Source organism: Rhea pennata, chromosome 2, assembly GCF_028389875.1.
Source record: "Rhea pennata isolate bPtePen1 chromosome 2, bPtePen1.pri, whole genome shotgun sequence".
Classification (NCBI taxonomy): domain Eukaryota; kingdom Metazoa; phylum Chordata; class Aves; order Rheiformes; family Rheidae; genus Rhea; species Rhea pennata.
Genome location: NC_084664.1, coordinates 52,284,692 through 52,309,314, shown reverse-complemented (window position 1 = coordinate 52,309,314; position 24,623 = coordinate 52,284,692). Strand labels below are relative to the sequence as shown.

The 24,623-nt window shown below is 37.9% G+C and overlaps 1 protein-coding gene across 3 annotated transcripts in view; it reads right to left on the bottom strand.

Moving 5' to 3' along the window:
• The window catches only part of GOLGA4 (golgin A4), a 58,878-nt gene extending 34,678 nt beyond the window's left edge, over positions 1 to 24,200 (bottom strand). For 2 of the 3 annotated variants that reach the window (XM_062569513.1, XM_062569514.1), the window contains exons 1-9: positions 23,895 to 24,200; positions 20,039 to 20,134; positions 11,525 to 11,623; positions 8,011 to 8,076; positions 6,484 to 6,798; positions 4,858 to 4,905; positions 4,375 to 4,431; positions 1,696 to 1,794; positions 1,093 to 1,231 (exon numbers count right to left, since the gene is read on the bottom strand). In XM_062569513.1, the coding sequence (XP_062425497.1) occupies positions 1,093 to 1,231; positions 1,696 to 1,794; positions 4,375 to 4,431; positions 4,858 to 4,905; positions 6,484 to 6,798; positions 8,011 to 8,076; positions 11,525 to 11,623; positions 20,039 to 20,134; positions 23,895 to 23,981 (1,006 nt within the window). In that variant the 5' untranslated portion in view covers positions 23,982 to 24,200. The remainder of the gene's footprint in view (positions 1 to 1,092; positions 1,232 to 1,695; positions 1,795 to 4,374; positions 4,432 to 4,857; positions 4,906 to 6,483; positions 6,799 to 8,010; positions 8,077 to 11,524; positions 11,624 to 20,038; positions 20,135 to 23,894) is intronic. The other variant, XM_062569515.1, reaches the window with a different exon arrangement.
• Positions 24,201 to 24,623: the final 423 nt, after the last annotated feature.

Below are 24,623 nucleotides of genomic sequence, written 5' to 3'. Positions count from 1 at the left end.
TAACAGAATATTCAGAAGCAGGAAAAAATGCAAAGCAAAGCAAATCACATCTCTCAAATGCCAACCAAACAGATTCCTGTTTTCTCAGGGCTGGGCATGACGTAATTCAAAAGCATCCTACTTGACATATTCCAGAGTAAAGGCCACGTTTATTGCGTCTCTGAGCTACACTCTGCTCAGTGTGACTAGTATATGGGTAATATTTTATTGTGTTTTACCCTGATGCTCTGGAGTCCATAAGAGTACCTGTCATGAAAACAGGATTAGACAAATTCACAGAGCATGACTGTAGATCTTGCATGCTATACTCCAGATGCAGATGCTATCCTCTAGCATAGTAAACATCTAGAACTCTGATTTCTGGGAACTTGATACTATTTCTTATTTTTTTCCTAAGCACTGTTAAAGACATAACACTATGACAAATCTTTGACCTAAATCTTTATCTTATCCAAACATATGAGAATTTGTATCATGACAGATACTAAACAAAGATCATTTCAAGATGCATATTCACCTCACTCCGAACCCATCTTTCATAAATGATACCAACAAATGACACTTTCATAATATGCCAGCCCTTGCTGGTATAGTTGCTTAGTAATCAGATCTAAACAATACTGAGAGTCCCACAATTCAACCTCCTGATTAGACGAGCACTTAAGGGATCATTCAGTAGCTTGAATCTCTAAATTGATAATGGGTTTTTATTTTTCCCTGAGAAAACTAAGAAGGAAACACACTGACAACTGGTCACCTCTCTAAAAGTCAAGGTGCAGTTCCTGGCTTACTTGGTGACAGAACCTCCTAATAATACTAAACAGAGATAGCAAAACCCCCTATTGTCAACAACAATATTTACAATAATATTATGCTTATTGACAGGTCCTAAGAAGGCAAGATGTGTTACATTTGAATTTTTATGGATATGTAGCATCTTAAAGTGCTGTCCTGTACTTTTAGCTACTACACTCATTTCAGAAAAAAATGCCTCCTTCTAGAAAAATACATAATTGCTGTAACAGCCTGAATCTCAGTTACTTGTACTTAGTTAAAATTTCAAGATCTCTTGAAGAAGCCTCAAATACCTACCATTGCTTCCTGGTTCTGTAACATTTTCTTCACTGATTTCTTTTGTTGGACTTTGAACTTGTGATTCAGATTGGATATTTGGATCCGGTAATTCAATACCTATTTGGCCATTCTGTAACCTCTGTTTCAGCAACGATACCTAAACAAAATGTTCTTTTTGTTAAAAACACAAGGATTGTAAGTAGATCATGTTTTCATCTTCAAAACTAGAGATAATTAACAAAATTTACATCAGAAAGAAGAGAAACTCACTCTGAGTATTCTAGCATTTTTTAAAATCAGAATTATATTTTCAGTTAACATAAAAATAGTATCGTGAGTGGAGAAACAACAAGCGCCAATTAAGCAAAACCCATACATTTTGTCAAAGTAATTCTAGCTCAAACAGATGTTATGTACGTGATAACAAGACATTATAAAGCTATTTAGCTGCAAATAAAAAAGTGTATTTAACAACAGTGACATCTTAATAAAGTGAGATCTTAAACTTGCTCATTACCACCAAGACACATTTAATTTCCCAATAATCAGAACTTATCAATAAATTTATAATTATTAGGAAGAGCAGTTTTAAAAGAACATCTCTTGGGTAAGATATTTTACCTGAGTTTGCAGGACACTAATAAGTTGATCCTTTTCTTCTAAGGAAGCATCAAATTCCTCCTGGAGATGTTTCTTAGCTTGCTGATCCATCTGGAGCTCCTGAGAATCATAAATAAATGTTTCTCAAAAGAGAACTAAAAAGTAAATTTAGAAAATTTAATTATTATGAAATAATATTTAAAAAAATCACTGCAGTTTAATGTGACCTCAGAATACTTTCATAGAATGGACATCGCTTTTACTGTACAACATTCCACACAACATCACAAGGACATCAGTTATAACCAGAAATAAAACAGTCAAAGTCTAGATTTCATATAGAAATATCAAGGACTCTTTCTCCCCCAAAATAAGGTTGTGCAGGGAGTCACTCCAGGCCTGCTCATGAAAACAGTCACAGACACACAGAGGTCTCTTGAGAGGTGAAGACTGCACTTCGGGAAACTACACTGCTCATTTAGCCACCACATTAAATCGCCATAAGCAGCAGGGATTCAAGTTTCTCTTACATTCATTCAACATGCTAGCACTCGAACACGCCGAATGCAGTTTTTGACAACAGACAGTAACTTGTCTTTCCCTCTTGGAGGTATGAGAAGGCCATAGGATGCCAAACAACTTTAACTAGGTGGTTTTACTCTTTGCCTACTTAGGACTCGGATAAGGCATTAATTTGGCTGAATACCCACGAAAAATGCAGGTGTAGCCTAAATTCATGAGGAATAGCTATGTGATCTTAAAAAATACTGCCTTAGGGAGGTTTCTTTTGTTTATTTCCTAAGCTTTTAAAGTTCTCTTTTCAATAATTAGTTCTACTAGAACAATATATATTTCATGAAATTCACATTCAACTTACTGAAGTCAAAAGTCTTGGATGCATTTTGTATGCATCCACTGTAAATAATTCCCCAAATTTGTATCTTAAATTTTTTATTTACTTCATCTCTATACAGCTTTCCAGCTAATACTTCCACGAGCGCTATTCTGCAAAGTCGCCTGTATAAAGGTGGGCACCGCCTGTAAACACGGGTTCAGTTAGCTGGCAAAGATGACAGAAAGCAAAAGAAACAATGAAAAAAGCAAAGAGGAGACAAAACACGAGAGACACTGGCTGCATCCAGCTTTGTGCTCGTTCAACTCCGGATCTGGCTTTCATGCCGTCCTGCTGCCGATCCCTCACCTTGGCGGGCGAAGGCTCTGAGCACGCCGGCCGCCTGCCAAGGACAGCGGCTGCGTGAGCTTGCGCGCCAGGCCGCGTGGGGACCAGACACCGCTGCAAGGCAACTTCGGAGAAAACTGTTCCTCTTGCCAACCCAAGTAACTACGTTTGCTTTTTAACCCCGCATTGCCCCTGGCTCTCCATAGCTACTGACCACACTTCCACCTCCTGCTGCTGGGTGTTAGAAGCAACACCTTCAAGACAAAGCAGAAAAGCTCAGTGCCAGCGAGCTTTACTGAAACAAACCCTGAAGCATTCCTCCTTGGATCTGAAAGTCCGTTGTGACCCTTGCCTGAGAAGTAGAATACCCCAGACAGGTTCACTTCCAGAGACTACTTCACCCTGTCAACTCATCCCTAGGGAAAACTAGTCAGGCTTAAACGGCCCTCTTGCAAAGCACTTGTCTTACTCAAAACATTTATAGGAACAATAGTGTATGACAATTGAAAGGTTTTCTAAATTAACTTGTGATGATAAATAATCAGTTAGTCATCACTTTTTTATCATTTTAGCTTCCACAGTGAAAACCTCTCAGTTTCATTTATAAATTGTTTTTATTTCAAGTCTGTTTTACTTAATAATACAGTATTTGGGCTTCGAAAAAACACAGATTTTTTTTTTGAGGTTTTTAATTAGCAGAAAAGAATCTGGGTCTTAGATTCATAAGACTTATAAATCTACAGGATTTATTACAAAACACCTTTTTTCTATACTAAAATATATTCAGCTGTCCCTCTTTATGACATAAACTGATTGCAACAGAAATTCAAATCATCTCCTATGTTTGGCTTTACTTAATGGTAAAAGGAATTTTCAAACAGGAGTTATGAGTATTTTCAACAGTGTTAAGAGTTTGAGTTACAGCAGTAATTACATATAGATGTATCAACAAATGATCGAAAAAGCAAATGGGAGGGGAAGGGTACATAGGTAACCCTTTTTCCTAACCATAATGTTTTAATTCTGGGATATAGAAGTCTTCTATATTTTACCAACTGAGTGGAAAAAAACATCTACAAGAGCATAAAGCTATAGACTTAAACGCTTCCCACACCTGACCCTCTTACAGAACTGGAATAACATACTGACAAGCTGCTTCTGATGCTTAAACTGTGGGTTTTCCCCCTTCCGTGGTCTGTGGGCAGGTGGTTCAGCTGAAGATAAGGTTACAATAAGCCCAAGTAAAGCGCCTGGCGCAGAGCAGCGCTCCAGACTGCTCCTGGCCACCGCAGCCAGGATCCGAACCAACATGCTCCCCTGCGGCATAAAATGAGGAGCCGGCATACCTGAATCAGACCCCACATGGGTGAAGACCCCTCTGCAATCTGATGGCAACCTGCGACAAGGTGGCGGTCACGGAGAAAATGGAGCGACTCCTTTCATTTTCAGAATGTTGAACACAGAAAATCCTCACTCTGTTTGTGGTATAAAGTAAATATTCAACAAATAAATTGAGTTACCTCTCTCAATTCTCCAATTCTACGGAGTGCTTTATCCTGGCTTTGACTCAGAATGCCCTGAAAAAGAAAGAATAAACATGTTCATATAAGTGTGTATTAAATGCAACTTTATATATAAAGTATAAGTAAATTCACAAAGAATTTTTATAGCACAAGAATTCATGATTTGCATCTCTCTTTCAAGTCAAACCGGATGCATAAATGCTATCACAAATTGTCAACTGTGGACACTGCACTAACACTTGAATTCAGTGGATGCAATAAAAAAGTAGTAGTTACTGGGATAGATCAATATTAGACCCAGCTAAGAGTCTTCTGGGTTTTCTGTTGTTACAACACACACACAAATGCTGTATTTATCTTACATATACACACATTATATAAATACATACACAAAATATACATTGAAAATCACATCTGTATATTCACTTTTTAGGATTCAGAAAAACATTCAAATAATAGAGAATAAATAGTAATGCTTACCTGTAGCTTTTTTTTTTCTCGCTGGATAATTTGATAAGCAGACACTAGCTAAAATACAGAAATCGATTACAATGATGATAATGCATCCATAGTTGTCAAAATAATTTGCTTAGTAATATCACAGTCTGCATTTTCAAACTCTTCACTTGAGCAAGCTCATGTGATAGAAACATAAACATGCAATTCTCTTGTGCAATATTTGCTTTTCCACTTATAAAAATACTTCCAGTGTGTTAAAAAAAAATAACTAAAGCCTACACAACAAAACAATTAGGTTACTCAGCATTCATACTCACAGTTTTCCTTTTACTGAAAATACCTCTAAAAAAATCATGCTTCAATACAGGTCAAAAAATGGTGACATTTAGGTTATATTCCAGACAACTACCCAATATGTGTGTAAATTTACAAGGGTACATGCCCCAGAGAGCTTAAAATTAATTTTAAAATGAGAATGCATTAAAAAATACACTTACAACTCTAGCAAGAATGGTTTGTGTAATACTGAATGTTCTCATTTCATGTGCTTTGCATACACCCAGCAGTCAAAGAAAGACTGGAAGTGGACAATATTTCTCATTGTAACCTGACAAAAGGACTTCATGAGTAACTGCACAATTTAGTCTAATTAAAAATACAATTGCCTAAGCTGTCCAAAGCTGAACAGGCATAATTGCAACTTGGAACAAGAAAACACCCTTTTCAAACTGCTGAAAAATTAAAAGAAAACAAACCCAAACTCCAAAACCACTGATCAAAGGACACTTCAAAATATAATTCAGAAATAAATTTTTCAGAATTCAAAGATGCCTTTAATGTCACACTCATACTGATTTTGCACTTAAAAGGAACTAAAAACATGGATTTTTCCCTTGTTCACTGTATTATTGAGGTGTCAACTTTGTATTCTACCTTCAAAGAGAATTTTTTTTTAATCTTAAATTCTTATTGTATCTTTCTCCTAAGTGCTAACAAGCCATTTTTTTGAACCAAATTGAAAGAATTAAAGAAACTTGCTATTGATTTTTGTGAGAAAAAAAAAGACTTGCTTAACAGACTGCATTAAAAAATACAAACACCAAAGAACTTTTGCTTAAGCAACACTCTATTTACAAAGACTTTTAAAAAGTGTATCTACTACCCGAATGACAGTAGCTAGAATATGATTAAAGATGAGCAACAGCACTGCCAAATTAAATGGAAGACGAGACAAATGGTCGACTTCAAGAACAGCTTTCAGAAGTGAAGCAGAAGTTACTGTCACGGGGCTATAAGTCAAGCTCAATCCTGTACCGCACTCTACCACCTGGGACAGGATTTCAGCAGTAAGCTTCACAGGCCGAGCAACCTGCTCTCACAAAGTAACTGCTAATTAATTAATTAATTATCCTGCTGACAACATGGGGCTATTTTCAAAGAGAAGACAAGTATTTCTGTACTTTATCATCAAACAAATTATTGGCCAAAACTACCTAGACTTACAATAATAAAACTTCCCTGTTAGCTCTCCGTTGATCCATTTGTTCCTAACAGATAGGAAAACAAAAAGACTACCCACTACCGCCGTATCTGTTAGCCTCCGACGGCTTTTCTCCATTCAGTTAAGTCAGTGACAGCACTGCCTACCTCCGCGTATTTTCCTCTGTAGTTGCCCAAACTGCGTTCCATTCTACGCAGCCGCTGCAACAGCTGCTCTTTGCTGAGGCTGTCCGTGTTTCCCAGAGACTCTTCTGTTTCGCTTTCAATGTCAGAAGGTGGATCAAAAGTTGGACCAGATGCATCCAAGTCCAGTCGATTCAACGAATCTCTTGAAGAAGTTCGTACCAGGGACTCTTTAGAAGAAGAGCGGAACAGGGACTCTTTTACTGGGCTTCGAAACAGAGACTCCATCGAAGGAACCCGGAGCTGAAGCCTCTGGGCGAAAGACTGAGTGTCGCTCGACTGCAAAACATCCCCAAAGGGATTAATTACTTTTCCACTATATTTTAAGAAATCAGGGAGACAGACAAACTGAAGCCAAGGAAACAGAGACATGATGTGGGCAAAAGAACTATGGTCACGTAACATGGCAGCATATACAAGATACCACACAGCATGCATGATACCACTCCCTTAGAGGAATCATCTTTCTGTTCAGAAAAACCATGCGTGCAACTACCAGATGTTGGGAAATTTCAGACAGTAATTGAATGTAATAAACTACAGCTCTGACTCATGTCGACCTATTAAAAAACAAAGAATACATAGCTAAAAAAGAAAACTAATAGTTGCATGTAAAGAGGCCCCCAAAGTAAAAAAAAAAAAAAAAGTGACTCACTTCCTGATGTATTAAACAGAAGATTGTGTTTATCTCAAAGATACAAAAATATTTTTCCTATGACTGTGAAAACAAATTTATCAAATTTATTGTAAAAGTACTTGCACAGTGCCTATAGGGTTCTAGCATCCCATCTCAAATGGTCCTTTCCTCTTTGTATTTTAAATGGCATCACTATTTTCACAAAGAATGCAGTTATTGATTTATGCAATTAAAGTACTGTTCTAAAAAAGAAGTTTCTTTACTATGGTACTGTATACTACAGGTGTCACAGAAGTGACTTTAAAGCACTATGTTGCCAATATAACCAAATGGTGCAATGCTATGCACATGGCAGGAATAATTGCTAGCATCAGTCCTGCAACTTAAACTGGTTCTGAAATATGTATTAACGACCTTTACGTTTATTTATCACTGATGACAACTATTTTTCAAACCTATCAATTCTTCTCCTTCAGCTAGAAGTTAACTTTCTAGCCAGGTAATATGCCCTCTACTTGTGAAAGCAAGGTTAGCATCCTTTATCTTGTGGACATAGCTAGCGTGAGATATCAGTGACACTTCAGCCCAGGGCTAGCAATTTCTGCCATGCCAGCAGATCCTGCTAATCGGCCCCTACAAGAAAAGCTCTACATATCACTAACAGCACTTAATACCAGCTAACAGTATTATGCATGCATACACAGGGAGAGAATGCTTTATTGAATCTTAACAGGAAACCATTTTAATTCTACACCGATGTACTTGTCAACCCTACTCCACTGTAAAGATGTACACTGCACCCAAATTAATACAAAGAAAACAAGGCCGTGAAATACAGACACATCCATCCATACCTGTGGGGAGGCTGCTTCACTTCCATTGTTTTCTGTAGATTGGGTAACTGGATGTTTAGGTAAATTCTACGGGAGAAAAACCAAATATTAGAAAGAATAGACTGTAATGACAGCTTCGCTGATTTCTGCAAAGAGCATCTGTGCTTTTTGTTTGTTTGTGTTTTTAGTACTTCCTTTTACTCTTTTTTATTAAGATTTATTTCATGCAAACAAGCTAGTTTGTTAAATTCAAAAACAGACTGCAATATACGGAACTACAAAGCAGCTCTATGTGCACGGATTAGTACAGTATGAGACATCTGCAAGTGCTGACACCTTCAGTCAAATTATTCATAGTGATTATTTATTCACAAATCAAAGAACCATCAAAAAAAGAAAAAACACAAAATGATAGCAGGAAAAGTCTAACTGATGACCAGTGTTGCTATAGCTGCGCATAAGAAACAGTGCAATCACATTATCTTCTTTTGTTTAAGTGCACTTGGAAGGGGAAAAAAAAACTGTCTGGAAAAAGCACTAGTAACAGGCTCTTTAGGACTCAAGCACAGTAACAAATTAGACTTTCCAAAAACACATGCTATGCAAAAACTGACACATGTTGCTCTGCACTCCCAAACAAAAACCTCAGAAAACAATGAAATATTACTTTTATTAGTATTATATAGTCCAAACATTTCTGTCCCTAGTCTGTCTATCCCACTCTTTCTTGTGTCATGTATACAGATGCTCCCTAACTGGTATGAACCCAGCCAGTTTTCTTGTGTTTAAACCAGGTCAAACTGCAGTAGTAAAACATGCTAGAACCTATACACTGGATTATATTTCCTATTGGCATAACCATAAAAAGGGGATAAACTGGTAATCTTTTATATGAAAAATGGAACATCACATGTTAGCTAGTTCCTCTAGTTTTATTTCCCTGTGTTCCTAGGGTCAGATTCTAGTGCCCATAAAGTGAAATGGGAGCATGAATGGAAGTTGCTATGTTTAAGTCTAAATTTGTAAGGCTTTGAGGAGCTTTAAAGCCCTAGCCTTCCATAAGCCCAAAGAGATGTTTGATTTCAATGAAACTAGAATCACAGAGCATCAGCTGGCATTTTTAGACTCTTAAAATCAATACAGTTATGTCATGCTTTCTGGAGACCAACCTAAGTCTTTCTTCTGCTAATCCATAAAATGTACACGATAACTCTATCTGCATCTGAGCAGAGCTATATCTACAATCTTTAATAAATAAAATTTTTTTTTTTTGTTATTAAGATGCATAAACTAGAGCTCAGTTTTATCTGGAATATATTAGGCTTTTTAGTGACACTTGTGCTTCCTTACTTCCCTATTCCTGAAATGTAAACTAATACATCTTATCATAGATTTCTCAAAGGTTTCTCAATTTTAGGCACATACATTCATGTGCCTAAAATGTGGAAGTTTAAATGTCTCCCTTTAAATATATTTTACTGCTTGTTCTTCCTCCTTCCCTCTCAGGTATTTCAAGACTCTGAGTAAATTGTGGAAGAACAGTTTAACATGCATTTTCTTCCTTCATTTTCTTTTAACATTTGTTACAAAGAAAACCTCTCCACCTAAGAACATTTGAACTGTGTTTCCTCACTTAACAAAACCCAAACAGCTTTATTAGTAAAAACTCTTCACTAACTTCACCTATAACCAAAAACCACGCAATTCCAGCCACTTCTCTGTGGTGCCTACTCCCTTGGATTGTACATCCCTCGCACACACACAGCTAAAATACTGTTCTTTTAGTAAAATTTACTCATATGTGTTTGTGTGTGCCGATGAAACATTCAGCCCCCTTTATTTTTGGTTTACCTACGTTTCCTAAGTAACATAATCATCCCTCCTCCTCCTCCACTTTTATGATCACTGTTTTCTCTCTCTTCTCTCCCCCACTCCACCCCACTGGCAGCCCCAACTGCACAAGAGCGCACTTCAGAGAAAAAGAAAAGTTTCACAGGTTCCGTCTTATTATTACACATTGGTAACAAATTAACTGTAACTCCTATAATTCCTATACAACTCTAGGATGTTATGATTTATTATGTATGCAATCCTATATATAAGTATGCAAGTCAGTGTTTCCAGTCACTGAAGTGTGAACTAAGGGAACATAAAGCCAAGCATTCACAGAAGTACACTTTTCAAAAATATAACTGTACTAGAAATCTTCTGTAGTATAGTGAAAAACAGCATGAAATTGCTCACAGCTGTAAGTGTAGGAAAAACTTAATTACATCTGAAGTGAAACTAAGTAGTAAGCACTGGACCTGGAATACCATTTAACTAGTGAGAAAGTGATAGAAGTCTTTACTTCATAACTAGACATTTCAGCACAATCTGAAGGCCACTTTCTTCCTCATCAGGAAGACCAATCTTGAAAGCATCATGACTGAGCTAGTACTGAACCTGTGCTCAAAGCTAAATGCAGACTAGATAAACTTAATCCTTTAGCGTATTTGAAGACTTCCTCTGATCACCTTTCTAAGCACTGTTCCAGTCCAGTCTTGCTCAGCTCAAGAGAGAGAACCCCAGCACACCATGGTGTGCTGTGCTATGTCCATCCTTATCTATCTTTTATCCTCTTAACAGCTTTCAGTGACTCATCATTTTCAGCCTCTGTAGGACAGCAAAAAAAGCACAGCCCAATTTGGAAAAGCAAAGTAATAATGGTGTGAGGATGACCCGTGACTCTAAATAAACCAGTGTTTCCAATCACAATGCACTCAGGAATGCTATGCCTTTGCAGTAGGGGAAAGATGCCATCCCAGTCCTGCGAGAACTGCTGAAAGGAAAAGGCTTTGCATGTGCATCTGCATGGGGGGTTGACTCAAATTAGCAGCCAGCCCTTCTCGTCAGGTCTGCTGCTTCTCTGCTCCCCTTGGTCTCTTCTCACCAAGCTTCTCCAGTTGTTTTTTGTGCAAACAACATTCCCAGGCAAAGAAATCGGTATTTAATGCAAAATCAAATAATTCTGAATGAGGATTATTTACCCTCATAATAATAGCCACCTAGAAGTAGGTGGATTTCAACATCTACATAAAATAAATATTTCCTGCTACCATTACTGGTGAACACCATTACTGTACACAGTAAAAAAGCATGTAATTTTTAGATAAAGTCTCAGTGTTTATCATATCCATTTATCTTGAAATACATACAGACATATATAAAAATGAAGACTTTCAACAGTACTAATAAATTCTAAGCAACAAGCTTACAAACTTGTGCAACAATTACTTAGAAGCTGGGCAGAGTATCATTGCCTGCATAACAGAAAGTGTGTTAATTTTTTGTGTGTTACAATAAATTCACATCATACAACACACCAGCCAGGAGCTATCAGGTACTACCTTCAGGACATTTAGTGCAGGGTTAGCAACAGGGTAGTTAAGATGCCTCTGTAAGAATAAGCCACAAGCAATACTAGATTTGCCTTCTAGTACAGTATTCTCCTCCCCCTGCTAAAAGCATCACTAAGAGGGGTTGGAGGACTCACCACACTGCCACTCTGTGGCTTAGGTTGTTTGGTGGGATCCAAAGCAAAGATAGTATACTCAGAGAGAAAAGCGGGTTCTGCTATCATCCCGGCTAGCAGCTGTCATTCAATGCAAAAAGTAGGAAAACGAAAATCAAACAAGTAGTAAAGTAAAGGAAGCACGGTTTTACTCAATTCCTCCACACAATTAAAAAGTTTGTAAAAAGATATAGTAATTTAACAAACCACAAACACTGATAAAGCCAAGACATAACCAGAAAATATGCACTAGATCATTCATTTCAGAACAGCCAAAATGTAGTTTTTGATCATTTGAAGGAAAAGAAACATGCAATTTTAAAAGAACGTATGCTAGATTAGCCCAGGATAAACAAGTGTTTCAGGCACTGACGTGGATTTTTTTGAATATCTGTGGATGACTTATTTTCACATACCACAGAGCCTTCATTACTCCCAAAAGTTATGCATGGAAAAACTTGTTATTCTAAAAATTCTATCAGTATTTCAAATACACAATAAACAATATAAAGTGTATGCTTTGGGATTTTTATCTTCCTCTTCTGATGCTCTTAAACACTGTAATTCCAACCTCATATTAAATATGAAATTTATTCCTTATAAATTATTTTTCAAATCACTAGCAGATTTTTATAACATCGCTCTAAGTTGAACCAATCATTTTATCAAATCACTTTAGGAAAAGAGGCTTTACTTCCTAGAAATTAAAAACATGAAAAGAAAAACAAATTAGAATCTCAATTCAAATTACATGTGATGTAACATAATTTAATGTTGTTAGGATGCTCTAACAGGTTTCAAAATACTATTCTTTTATGATTTCACTTACATACGAAAGTGCCAAGTTCAGCTTTCTAAAAGACTGAGATTTCAGAACTGTGCTCTTTGCTGAATGAACCAAAACATGATATGGCTTTTCTTTTTTTTCCAAGTTACTAAATATTTAAGGAATTTACTTAGGAATCAACTCTAATGCAAAACAAATTAAGATGAGTTTTCTTAAGTGTTACATTCACTCCAATGCTCCAGTAGTTGAACTATGCAATTGAAAAGAGAAATGTATTTTGATCTGTAAAAAGATCTAGAATGCTACATAATTCATAATTTTTGTCTACTAAGCACTTTCAGAAAATACATTAAGTGCGTAACATTCAGTGACAGCTGTACACCATCTCCAAACATCAGCACTGACTCCCTTTCATACATGGAAAAGACTTTCTCTAATGTAATTATACACTGAAGCAGATAAAGATATACCTGGGCAGCTAAAACTTAAATTTCTGATTCTGCAGAAAGCAAAGGAAAATACAAATCTAAACATTGTGCTTTTACTGTCTCCTATATGATTCACTATAGCATGTATGAACCCCTAAAACACAAGTCCATTGCAGTAGAATCTTGCTAGATTTATCAGAAGATTGCCTAGAGCTATAATGGGAAAGAACTTTTGGTTCACTGCCAACCCATCTTCTCCTCCCCTCCCATCCCAAATTGTGAACTGTCTTCATGGACAAGGCATCTGCACAGTATTATTATAAATTTTATGCTGAAGTTTTTCTTCTCAAGCTGCTGGTAACTAATTATGACTTCCATTATAAATTTCTGCTGTCTTGCTCTTGGCATTCCCCGCGCTGGCAGAATAAATGCTCCAATAGCTTGCTTGATGATTTGTCAAGAACTAGCTAGGTCAGAAAAGCTCTGGTGAAACTTCCTCTCACATTTAACCTCCTACAAACACAGGCTGCTACTGAAAGCAATAGTCCCATTCCTCCTGCTTACAGTCTCCTTCCCATAGGCCTGGCCTCACTTGTACATTGCCTACACTGTGATTACAACCACATGCTGAGCTTGGTGAGATGGTTCACCAGTCCCCTCTTCCAACCCATCAGATTATCAACTCCTCCAGCAGATCAATAAATTGACACACAATCATAAGGTCAGATATTAGAGAGGCAGAGTTCCTGCTGGTTGAAAGTAGGACTGCCCAACGAAGAGTAACATGAAACTCAACACACACTCTGAAGTAGGTAGGAATTACACCCACGCTTTTCACAAGAGTTGCATAAAAGTTCCCTCTGCAGATTTATTCAGCTATGTAAAACCCAAGTAATTTCTTTCTTCACGTGAGCTCTTGGACAAGAGAAAAAAATAATAAAGAAGCTGACAAGAGTAGTATTAATGAAATTTTTCCTCCAGGAAGTCTTTGTAAGTGGTGGTAGCTGTAGAAGCTTATAACTTAGCCATTTTTTGCATTTTGCATATATATTTCTAAAGGTATGTGCTAGAAAAAAACAGAAAACACTATACATATACAAGCATGCAAATACACAACAGCAGTACTGCAATCAAGCCTGATGGCCTCATGAATTAGAAGTATGTAAATTCTCAACCACAAATAAAATGTTGATGAAATCTTTAAGGCAAAAATCAGTCTGTATGTTTAGACAAGATCAGTTAAGATGATGAAACAATATTTGCAAGGCACTTGTAAATGGATACAGCAAATACTATTTACCAAAGGGTTATGAGGCTTTTCAAGATATATATTATCTTCAGCTTGGTTGAGTCAGTTTATTTTAAAAACTTGACTGTCAAGAATCTCAGGAATCACAGATGGTTCAAATTATCACTTCATAGTAACAGTATGCTAATGCTTGCCTCTCAAAATATTAAGTAGTGAAATTTCAACATAGCATTATTTCACTTCATCTAAATGCCATTAAATAGTACATCAAGCAACTCGTATTAAAAAGAATTCATATTTCATCTCTACTAAGTTATTTTTCATCTAAAATAAAAACTTTGGACTGTCAGTATGTATGTTTAGCATCTGTGAAGTGTTATGTTTTCAATCATCCTCTCCAGTTCATGACTGTCAGTAAAAACAAGTTCTAACAGGAGGGTTATAAAGTAGAAGTCTCAGATTATTAATAGAAAAACACCTTATGGGTAAGAAGACAAAGAGGCTTAAACAAAGGAAGGAGCTAATTTTTAAAATCTATTTGTATACTCAGTAGGCAGTTTGTAAGGGACTATATAGAAACCTTATTTAGCAAGATCAGGAGATCCAAGGCACCAGTTTCCACATAGCTTAAAATATTCTAGTCTACATTACTAGTTGTTACAGTTTTAAGAAAAGGAAAGAAAAAAGCTTATGAATATAAATCGATGCAGTACTGTTTAAGTTCATGATGTAACTCCAGGGTCTGTATCACACCTAACAGTTTACACAAACAGTAGAATACAATTAAAAATACTGTTGAGTTTCACAGATGCTATTCGAAACCCTGAGGCAAGAATGCCACCAAATCATCTCAGCTTCACTCTGCAGTTGCTTGAGTCCACAGAAAAAAAAAATGAAAAAAAAAAAAGTAAGTACAAAGGGGAAGGAGCCAAACTCATAAACAAAGAAGGGCAGAAGACAACAGTACTATTTGAGGTGAAGTGGTAATCGATAAGAAATTTCAAGATATTTCCTCCCTAGTAGCCATGAGAAGAGCTTCATGTGTCATACAACTATCAAAGGTGGAACATGCTCAATCGTAGTCCAGGAATGGTATTTTCTTAGCACATTTAGAAATGGCTGCATCTTCTTATTAATAAGTTCATCCTCCATTTTCAGATGCTGAGTGCCCACAAACATATTTAGGTACTTGCTCACAGCATTTTGGTCCTTCAGCAGCTCATTATCTGCTACATTTTAACAGCTATATTATAGGCAGATCTGTCTAAAGAGACCTATAATTACTCTACCTAAGTTTCCAGTATAAACACCTGTTTTTAACTGTTTTTTTTAAATTAACTGTTCAGTATGGCTTTGATAATAGCTTGCAAATTAACTTTCTTTTTTCTTTTTTTGGTAGACATATCCAAAACAAAAATGATTCACTTATAACTGGAAAATAGGCAAGGAAAAATAGCTACTTTGCCAAAATCAAACAGGTACAAGCACTTCTCCAAATGATTCTAAGGCTTCAGGATTTGGCCTTAAGACTGCTCTGAATCACCTTAGTAATTTGAGACAAACTAAACATATCTGGTGCTATACTGTCTCACGTATCACCAAAAACACATTAGTGCTATACCTGATAACAGGATCAACACAGGTAGAAAAGCAGGGAATCCAACTAGGCTGAAGCATACTTGAAACAAAGAATGCGCAAAAATTTAATTCCATCTTGATTGCAGCATGCATCATGTACACATGCGTCAGTAGTAATTTAACACCTAAAAGCTTCTAGAATTGACATGCTGTGTACATAGCAAGACAGAGAGAAAGGCTGTAAGCTTGTCTAAGAGAAAAGCCAGTATTCATTCATTCATTGCTCACAGTTTGAGGAACAGGGGATGTCAGGTACCAAGCCAAATGGTGTGTATGTCCATAAGGTTTGTGCAATATGTAACATTATTACTATTAAGTACAAATCCCTACTATGTTCACGGAATAAGAAAAAATGAAGGAAGAACTAAAGATTCAAGATTTCTTTCTGCAATTAAAAAAACATACAGAATCTGTGAGTGCTGCATTGTAATTTTCAGAAAAAGGAAATACCTAGATCAAACTTAAGCCTTTTCTGAATTGTTTTTCATTCTGATGAGCAATCTAAAACATGCTTGTGTATTCATCAAGATTTACAAGATCCAGGTTTTAGATAAAAGCTAGGATACAGTTTCTCAAACTTAGTTTCAAATTGGCATGTTAAAAAGGAAAAAATTATATATATTGGAAACACAACCACCCTTGCATACCCTTATCTATTTAGAAGTATTTCAAAGTGCATGAATAAATGAAAAATGCAGCATTAGCAAAGGTACTGAAAGAAAAATCTCTCAGATTATTTGTCTCCCATTTTATTTGTCCTGATTAATTAGCACACTCCAGAAAAATGTTTCATAAAAAAAAAAAAAGGAAAGAAAAAAACACAAAAAACCCAGAAATTATGTAGCACTAAAGACCAAAGAGTACATCACTAGCTTATCTTTAGCTCTAAGAAGAGCTATATATATATTGTGCTCTGTTGTCATGTCTGTAATATTTGTGAGGATGAGAGTGACGCTCACACTTGCATGACTGACAGGTCATCTATAGCAAGCCATCAGCTCTTTACTTTGTCAGTGGCTCAGAAATAGGTCTGTCATCCACTGTAGACAAGAAAGTCTTGTAAATAAATACATTATAGAACTGAAAGAAAACCTTGAATTTCTAGAAACTATATTGAATATGACTGATTTATTTCATTTAAAACTGTGTTCAGAAGTCAATGCAGTAACAGATTAAAAGTTTGAAATCCAAACACTGTCCTTTCCTAGAAAAAAACGGAAGTAGTAGGAAGTAAACAAGTTTTAATCATCCAGGGCTGTTTCAAACAATGACACCAAGACTGACTCAGGAAGCATCTGAGCTGCGAACTCTTGGTTTGGGGAAAGGTTTGGGAAAGCATCAATATATGCTTTTACCTCTCACTCCAGTCATGTGTTATCGACAACTGTCAAAAACAGAATACAGAACTAGTCAGGCCCTTTGCCCTCCTCCCCCCCAAATAAACTATGAACATCTGTATAACCTTGCTTCTTTGGAGGCCCACAGCTCCACCAAAATAGAAGCTGAAGAAGAGAGTGGGCAGAGGAGAAAAAAGTTTATGCAAGTGTTTCATGAATGAAGCTACAAGTTTTTCAAAATTTTAAATTTTCTCATTTTTAAAATGAAACCTTATCATTACAAAATACATAAAAAAGCTTGCCTGCATATGTTTAATATAAAAATACATTAATCTGATACAAAAATTAAGATTTTCCTTCACTGAAACTTTTATTCCAAAAAATATTCAGTTTAAAACAAAGCTTTCTCATGCAGAGCTTGCAACTTAGATCTTAAAGAACTAAGAAAGCACCAAGATGTTCAAATTTAGTTTGCTATAATGCCATTTCCACTGCAAACCATACATTAAAGTATCTGTCTGAACAGACAGGAACACTGTTTGAAAGACATGTCCCCCCAAAAAGATATAATCCTTCCATACAAGCAGGGCATACATTTTCAGAGAGAGTGCCTTTGGAAAATAAATAAATAAATGAATAGCCTGTTTTTAAGCATAGTAATTACTTCCCTGAACCGAGTTTTACGAAAAATCCAATCCAAACAAATAAATTTCAAGGATGATTTGCTTTTAGCCATTCTGTTAAGATTTACAAAGAATATTTGGAGAATCTTTCATGCCATGATCATTTTAATTTATCTTTATTTTAGTAAAACTTTCCATTTGATATAACAATAGCCCTTATTGAAAAGTGGACATTTTCATTCCTTAGGAAACTGCTTTCTGAATTTTTAATTATAGTATGTATTTCACAAGTAAAATTCTTTTAGCAGCTCTCTAAGCCCAGGGATAACTGTAAATCTGAGATTACTTTAGTAGTGTTTCCATTCTTAATCTTATTTCTCCTTCTCTCCCCCTCTGATCATTCCAAGTGTGGCCACTGTATTTAGAGCATGATAATGTTCTTCCAACATAACTTGGCTCATCCTGTGAGCAATCCTTTGCTTCTCCTGTTTGTCTGGAAAAACATACTAGAAAAAACAGATTGGGGCAATGTAAGTCAAGTGAAGCACTGTAAAACAAAATCCACAGGCATGAAGAAGAACGTAACTAGCATTTAAACATACAGGTAACATATCAGTAGAATTCAACAGGATTTGCACTTGTATTTATTTTTTTAAATACTACATTATCAGAATAGTCTTTCCGTACCTGTGATGGATCACTGACAAAACTGAGGAAAGGACTGCAAAGAGAGATACTACTTTTTATTAAACCAGATGATCTAACTGTAAAAAATTACAAGCTTTCAGAAACAGCCCTCATCAGATCTGAAATAAAAGCAGCCACCCTCAAAACTAAGTGCCAGTTAAGAAAAAGCCTTCTCAATGTGTGAGACACACCATCTGAGCAGAAAAGCGATTGCTATTTCTGGAGTAAAAGGGATGACGAGTGTCATCTTTCCCCTTACTATTTCCCATTGCAAAGAGAGGAAGACAACTTTCTTTTGTGTAGGTAGTGTCAAGTCAATAACAGACAAAACTGAAGCAGTCTCACAGAAACATCACTCATTGTCTCATGGCTTCACTATTTCATATACTACTAAGCCTATGTTGCTTTAAAAGTCTGAAAAACTTGGCCAAAACTCTCCTTTAACCTTTGATACAATCCACTACTGACATATATTAAAAAGAAATCTCTAGTTTTGCACTGATCATTGATGCCATGGATTCTCATCACCACCTCCCTCCTTCTAGACTACAACTTGAGGCAGTTCTCAGGAGGCAATATGCCACTTCTGTGCTCTGCATTAAGAACAGAAACGTAGTATGCTTTTCCTGGAAAAAACAACAAACTCTCTTTGCTGATATACTTAATAATTTATCAAGGGTGACACTGCTTGCTAAAATTATGAGCATCATCTAATAGAAAACCTCCCCCCAGAGGCTGAGGGAAGTCATTCTATATGTACAACAGTGAGGAAAAAAAACATTTATTAGAAGACTCAACACTGCAAAGCATATTTCCAAAGCATAAAACCAAACCACGAGATAGTCTTCCTTTTGTTTCTAAAATCAGTGCAAGAACAGTCACACTGTAATAAACTAGCAGTGTCCATTACAGCATAAGAAAAATTTCGGAAATAACTGATTATCTCCTGAAGAAAACGAGACGTTAAAAATAAAAGCAGATGGACCTGCTGCAAGAAGGACAACCTTTTACTCAATAAAATCCAGAGAATATATATTTTTTTTAATCTAGGAACAAGAATTCCTCTTACACAGCTCCATGCTTTACTCCATCGGCCATTTTTATGCATGTCACTAAGTTCATTCGGATTAAAAAAAAAAATATTTTGGCAAAGCCTTAGTATTCAAGCTGAACAAAGATGACTGGGCAATATTGACCCTGTTTGCTGTAACATGCATGTCATGATCATCCATCATTCTGTTATAAAGTGAACTTAATAATACTGTATACTTGATAATTTAGGCCCAGTTTGTTTCTGATTTATTTATTATTACTTATTGATAATTACTACTGGTCTAGTTAGAAACATTCTCAAGGGCTTAGGCCATTAGGCCAGTCTCCACCAAGCTACCTCGAGCGTTAGTAGGATCTCCAACTTTTCAATGACAAAAGGCAGGAACAACAAATGTTACCCTCTGAATACAACTTCTCTCTCTCTACTTGACTGCATTTAGTTGAGGGAGTATGATTTTTAAACCATGAAGAAGGACATAAAAGAACTCCCTAATCTAAGAGTTAGTCACTACAGCTTAAACGTCTGTTTTGATAATATTAATTATGCTGTGATTGAACCTAAAAATTACACTATTCAAACGTATAAATGGACAGGAAATAGCGAGACTGAAGATTAAAAAGGCAAATCAAGCACACACAGTTAGATTTGTGAAATGTTAAAGTTAACAAATACAGGAAAAAGTTCTCAACTGACCTCTTTGTCTGGCGTTAAGGTGCCTTCATCATTCGGATCTGTAAATGAAGATGTCCTGCTTCTGTTGCCAGTTGGTGGAGAAGACTTGGAAGGACTCTACACAAAGATCATATGTATCAGCAAGTTAAGTCCAGAACTAATACTTCCATATCATAATTTATTTTAATAATAACTACAATATTTCACTAAAGTGCTGTGTAGATTTTCCTTTTAAAGAGAATGCTTCAGGTCTCGCTAGGTGTCAGTGACAGGTTTTACCTCAACAAAAAATCTCCAGAGCAGAAAATGTCATGAATTAGACATGACTGCATGCAAAAAAAATTAAACTATTTTAATAATTTATGATCATGGTCCTCTCGGAACAATGTGAAACTCAACCTTTCTACTATTTTAGCATCATAGTATTATTTTTAATAAATAATCCTTTACAAGCTTTCTTCCTTTTGACAGTATTTCCTATGTTAATTTCTTAAAGGAATCAGACGCTACTCTTTATCAAAATGACTCAATGAAAATAGATTTATACCTGTCAGTTTGCAAAGCTTCTACAACTTATTTATTAAAAGTAAATAATCTAAACAAAGAAAATCTGAATCAGAGAAGGACAGTAGAAGAAACTGACGTTTTATGAAGTCAATATGAACTTGTTGGTCCAGTTAGCACTGAACATCTATTCAAAGCTATTTCACAACTGAGTGAGGTTGCAACAAGCCAAGCCAACCCAAGTTTAGTTTACCAATCTCATATTTCATATTCAAACATGAAGTATCAGTATAAATTTAATTACCATTAAAATACCAGCTGGTTTCACATACAGAGAAACTAGTTAGCAAGACTTCTCATTAAGTATACTCTACAATACAGTCAGAATGACCAAATACAGTTGCCAAATAAAACCCTAGTGCAAACCTCTAACATTTCAGTGTAATGACATCCTTTATATTGCCATATATAAATTCTGCATTTGCATTCTGCATTGCAAAAATCCCTTTCTCATAAGCCCAAGATACAGAGTTAGAAAATCATCAAAGAAAAGGAAAAGGTTAAAAATACAAACAAAAAAACCCACCAAACACACATTCAAACCATCCAAACCCCCCAGATCAGGTGTCTGCAGAATTACACTTTGTTATGTAACCTAAACCTATGGGTACATTTCTCAGCATTTGGCCAGAAATTAAGTCCAGTATCATATAAAATACAATAGATTATTCCTAAATCAGTCATGCCTACTGGCCCAACCTAATGGCCAAATTTTTCTCATCTCAGAACAAAACTTCTGGAAAGTCAAACACCTTATTTGGTACCAAATGACCACTCAATACGGCAGCTGTATACACTGCTGAAAAAAATTGCTGCAAAGGTACTTGTAAGGTTTGAGCAATAACCCAAATCTGTTCATGCAAACATCCTGCTCTTAGTTCTCTTCCTACTCCCCAAACTAATTCCAGTCATTTAAAGAAAATAGCTTCTAGAGCTCACTATTTAGAAAGGAAAAGATTTTCAAACATTTATCATCACTCTCCTACTCTTCAGACAGAGTATCTAGGCATCTCTTGATTTTGCCCCAACAGTTCTACACAGTTTTCACTGCTGCATTCAGACTTCTTGCCAATTTACAGCCATTTCAGAGATGCAACACTGCAGAGGTAGCCAGTACCCTAGGAAATGAACAGGAAAATTCTGAAATTGAGAATAGGTAGAACTGAGGAGATGAAACAGCCTCCTGGTGCAGCCACAGGAGTTTCTTCTCCGTCAGCAGTTAAAGACCGACACATTCTTCAGCACATGGGAAAGAACGTATGTTTTCAGAATCACAGAGCTGGCATTAACTAGCTAGCAATTCTAGCTGGGAAAAGGGAGGCCCACAAAGGGACTCAGAAAAAATGTTCACCTTAGTATTACACTTGCAGAAACGTTATTTCTGATTTAATCAGTTGCAGGTTGGTAGATTTAGTCTCAGACAACCATAAGCCAGAGTACTAATAACAAGTTCTATGCCCCAGGGAAGAGGACATGAATAAAGCAGAGAAGGTAATGGTAAGTGAAGCAATGGGAAAAAAAATCACAATAGATTTAAAAAAAATCTGTAGAAGGAAGAATAAACAGTACAAATAGTTCAGGGAAAGGCTCTTTACAACAGCATAGAGGAAAGAAAAGAGTAAAAGTAAATATAAACAAAAGTATCATAAAGTGTTGTATTTTCATTTTGGTTTAAAAATGTCTTGATAAAAAGTGCTTGATAGTCTATATAATGAACACAGAGTACCCAATAGACTGAATGCAGCTTATATAAGCATTTAAATTACTAAAATGCAAGAGATCAAAACTTTATTCCATACTGTCTGCAGAAATCCAGTACATTTTATGGGCCTCAGTATCTTATGTGTCCTTCCTCATTCATACTATCTGTTTTTATGTGACATATGAAGAATGAGCAGATTAATCCCTTACTTTTAAGATCAAGCTTAACTCAAATTTTCAAGTACTGATATCTGAAATCAATTTAAGAATAAGTAATTATTTTAAATAAAAATGTTACCATTTTCTGTTTCTACTTTTCAGTTCATGACAATGTTGAGTTGATCTGATCTACTCTGTCCAGTAGAACTCTGTATAGTAGAACTGATGAAAATATCATTTATCATAAGCTCTTGTGCAAGTTTCTTAAGATCTGCCAATGATGCTTTTACCAGCCAAATAAAGCCTGTAGTATATTTACTCTGGAGTATGCGTGTGGCAATAACACTTAACAAGGCCCGAGTTCATCCCCAAGCTCATTTTTAGTAAGTACTGATCCTTTGACAAATGCACTGAACATCCTGGACTAAGTGAGTTACAATACTGTGTGCAAGATACTATGATTTATCAATAATATTATACTTTGCACATAAATCTCTTTACACTGCACTATAGCAAGTTTATTCTGCTTCAACACACTGAGACAACTGATCACAATGTTTTTCTGGCCACTGTCATTCTCAGAGACGTGTTCTGCAATCTCAGCAAATCTAGAGGTCCAATACTGTCATTTAAGAACAGCAGTTTTCTAGAAGCCAACACTAATTGTACTTTTGTGTAAATACATATCAGAGAAAATTATCACTATAAAAAAAAGCCTTGATCTCAGTTTTATACTATGGCCTCTGCTTTTCTATACTTAAAGGAAGCATCAAGTCAAAATAAACAAAACAGTCCTCTAAATTATGGTAACAGAAGGGACTTGCAGGAGCTGAAAGTACAAATATTAAGAAGACAGGAAAATAAATCTCTGTAGTTGCAAGTTTGGCTTCATGAGTAAAAAGCAATCAAACAGAAGGAACCCACTCCACTACTCGGTTATTTCTGGCATCATGCAACTTAGTTCCTCTAGAGGTAGCTAGTAGTGGAAGATGCTATATTGGGTGGCAGGTCAAAGGAAACGGGTGACCTCCACGCTGGATTGTTACCCAACTTGTATTAAAATACAATTCCTTTAACTGCTAAAAAAAAAAAATAAATGAACAAATAAAAAGCAATTCCTCTTCTATTTTGACGTTTAAGATGCTGGGATTTTTCCCCCTTTTTTATTTCCCCCAAAGCGGAGCGAGGGGAAAAGTTCTCGGCTCTCCCGAGACACAAGGCAGCGCGGTGACAACCAAGCTCGCGTTCGCGCAGAGGGCCGCGGCCGCGCCGCGCCCTCCCCGCGGCAGCCCGGGCTCGGGGGTGGGAGGGCGCCCCGCTCGCCGGCAGGCCCGCAGGGGGGAGCCGCCGCCGCTCGGCCCCCCCACCGCACCCCTCGCCGCCCCCCGCCCCCAACGGCAGCGCCGCGCGCGAGGGGGGCGGGGCCCGCGCGAGGCTGCGCGGCGCGCGGTACCTGCGGCGGGTGGGGGGCCGCGCGCCCCCCCGCGGGCCGCGGCGGCGCCTGCTCCTCGCTGATCTTCTGCTTCAGCTTCTTGAACATGGCGGCGCCGGCGGGGGGGGGGGAGACCGGGGACGGCGGCGGGGAGCGGGGTGCTACCGCCCTGCGCCCACGCTCCGCTGTCTCTCCCCCAACACACACACACCTCCCCTCCCCGCTGTGCTCCCGGTGGGCGAGGGGCGCCGCGGCGGCTTCGCGCTTCCCCTCCCGCCGCCCCCGGCCCCGAGCAGCCGCCGCCACCGATTCTCCTTCCTGGGTCCCCCCCCCGCCCCCGCCGCAACGCGGAGCAGGTGAACGCCGCGGCTACTGCGCCTGCGTGGCCAACGTGGAGCCCAGCGCAGGGCACGGTACGGCGCGCAGCGAGGCACAAACTTCCCGCAGGAATCGCCCGTCGTTTCCCCCCCCCTCCCCGACCCTCCGCGGGGCAGGCGCCGGCGGTGTCCCGCCCCGTGGGGCGGGGGCCGCGCCCGGCCGGGGCCCGCTGCGGGGTGGCGCCGCTTCCCTCCGCCTCCTTCGGGGCAGCTGCGGGCTGCGGCGCCCGGGCGGAGAGCAGGCGAGAGCGGCGGCGGCTCACGCGCCCCCGCCCCGATCCGCGCGCGGCGGCGGCCGTTGGCGGCGGCCTCGGGCTGCGCCACACGCGGTGACGTGCGGGCGGCGCCCGGGGCCCAGCGTCTCTTCTCCTGC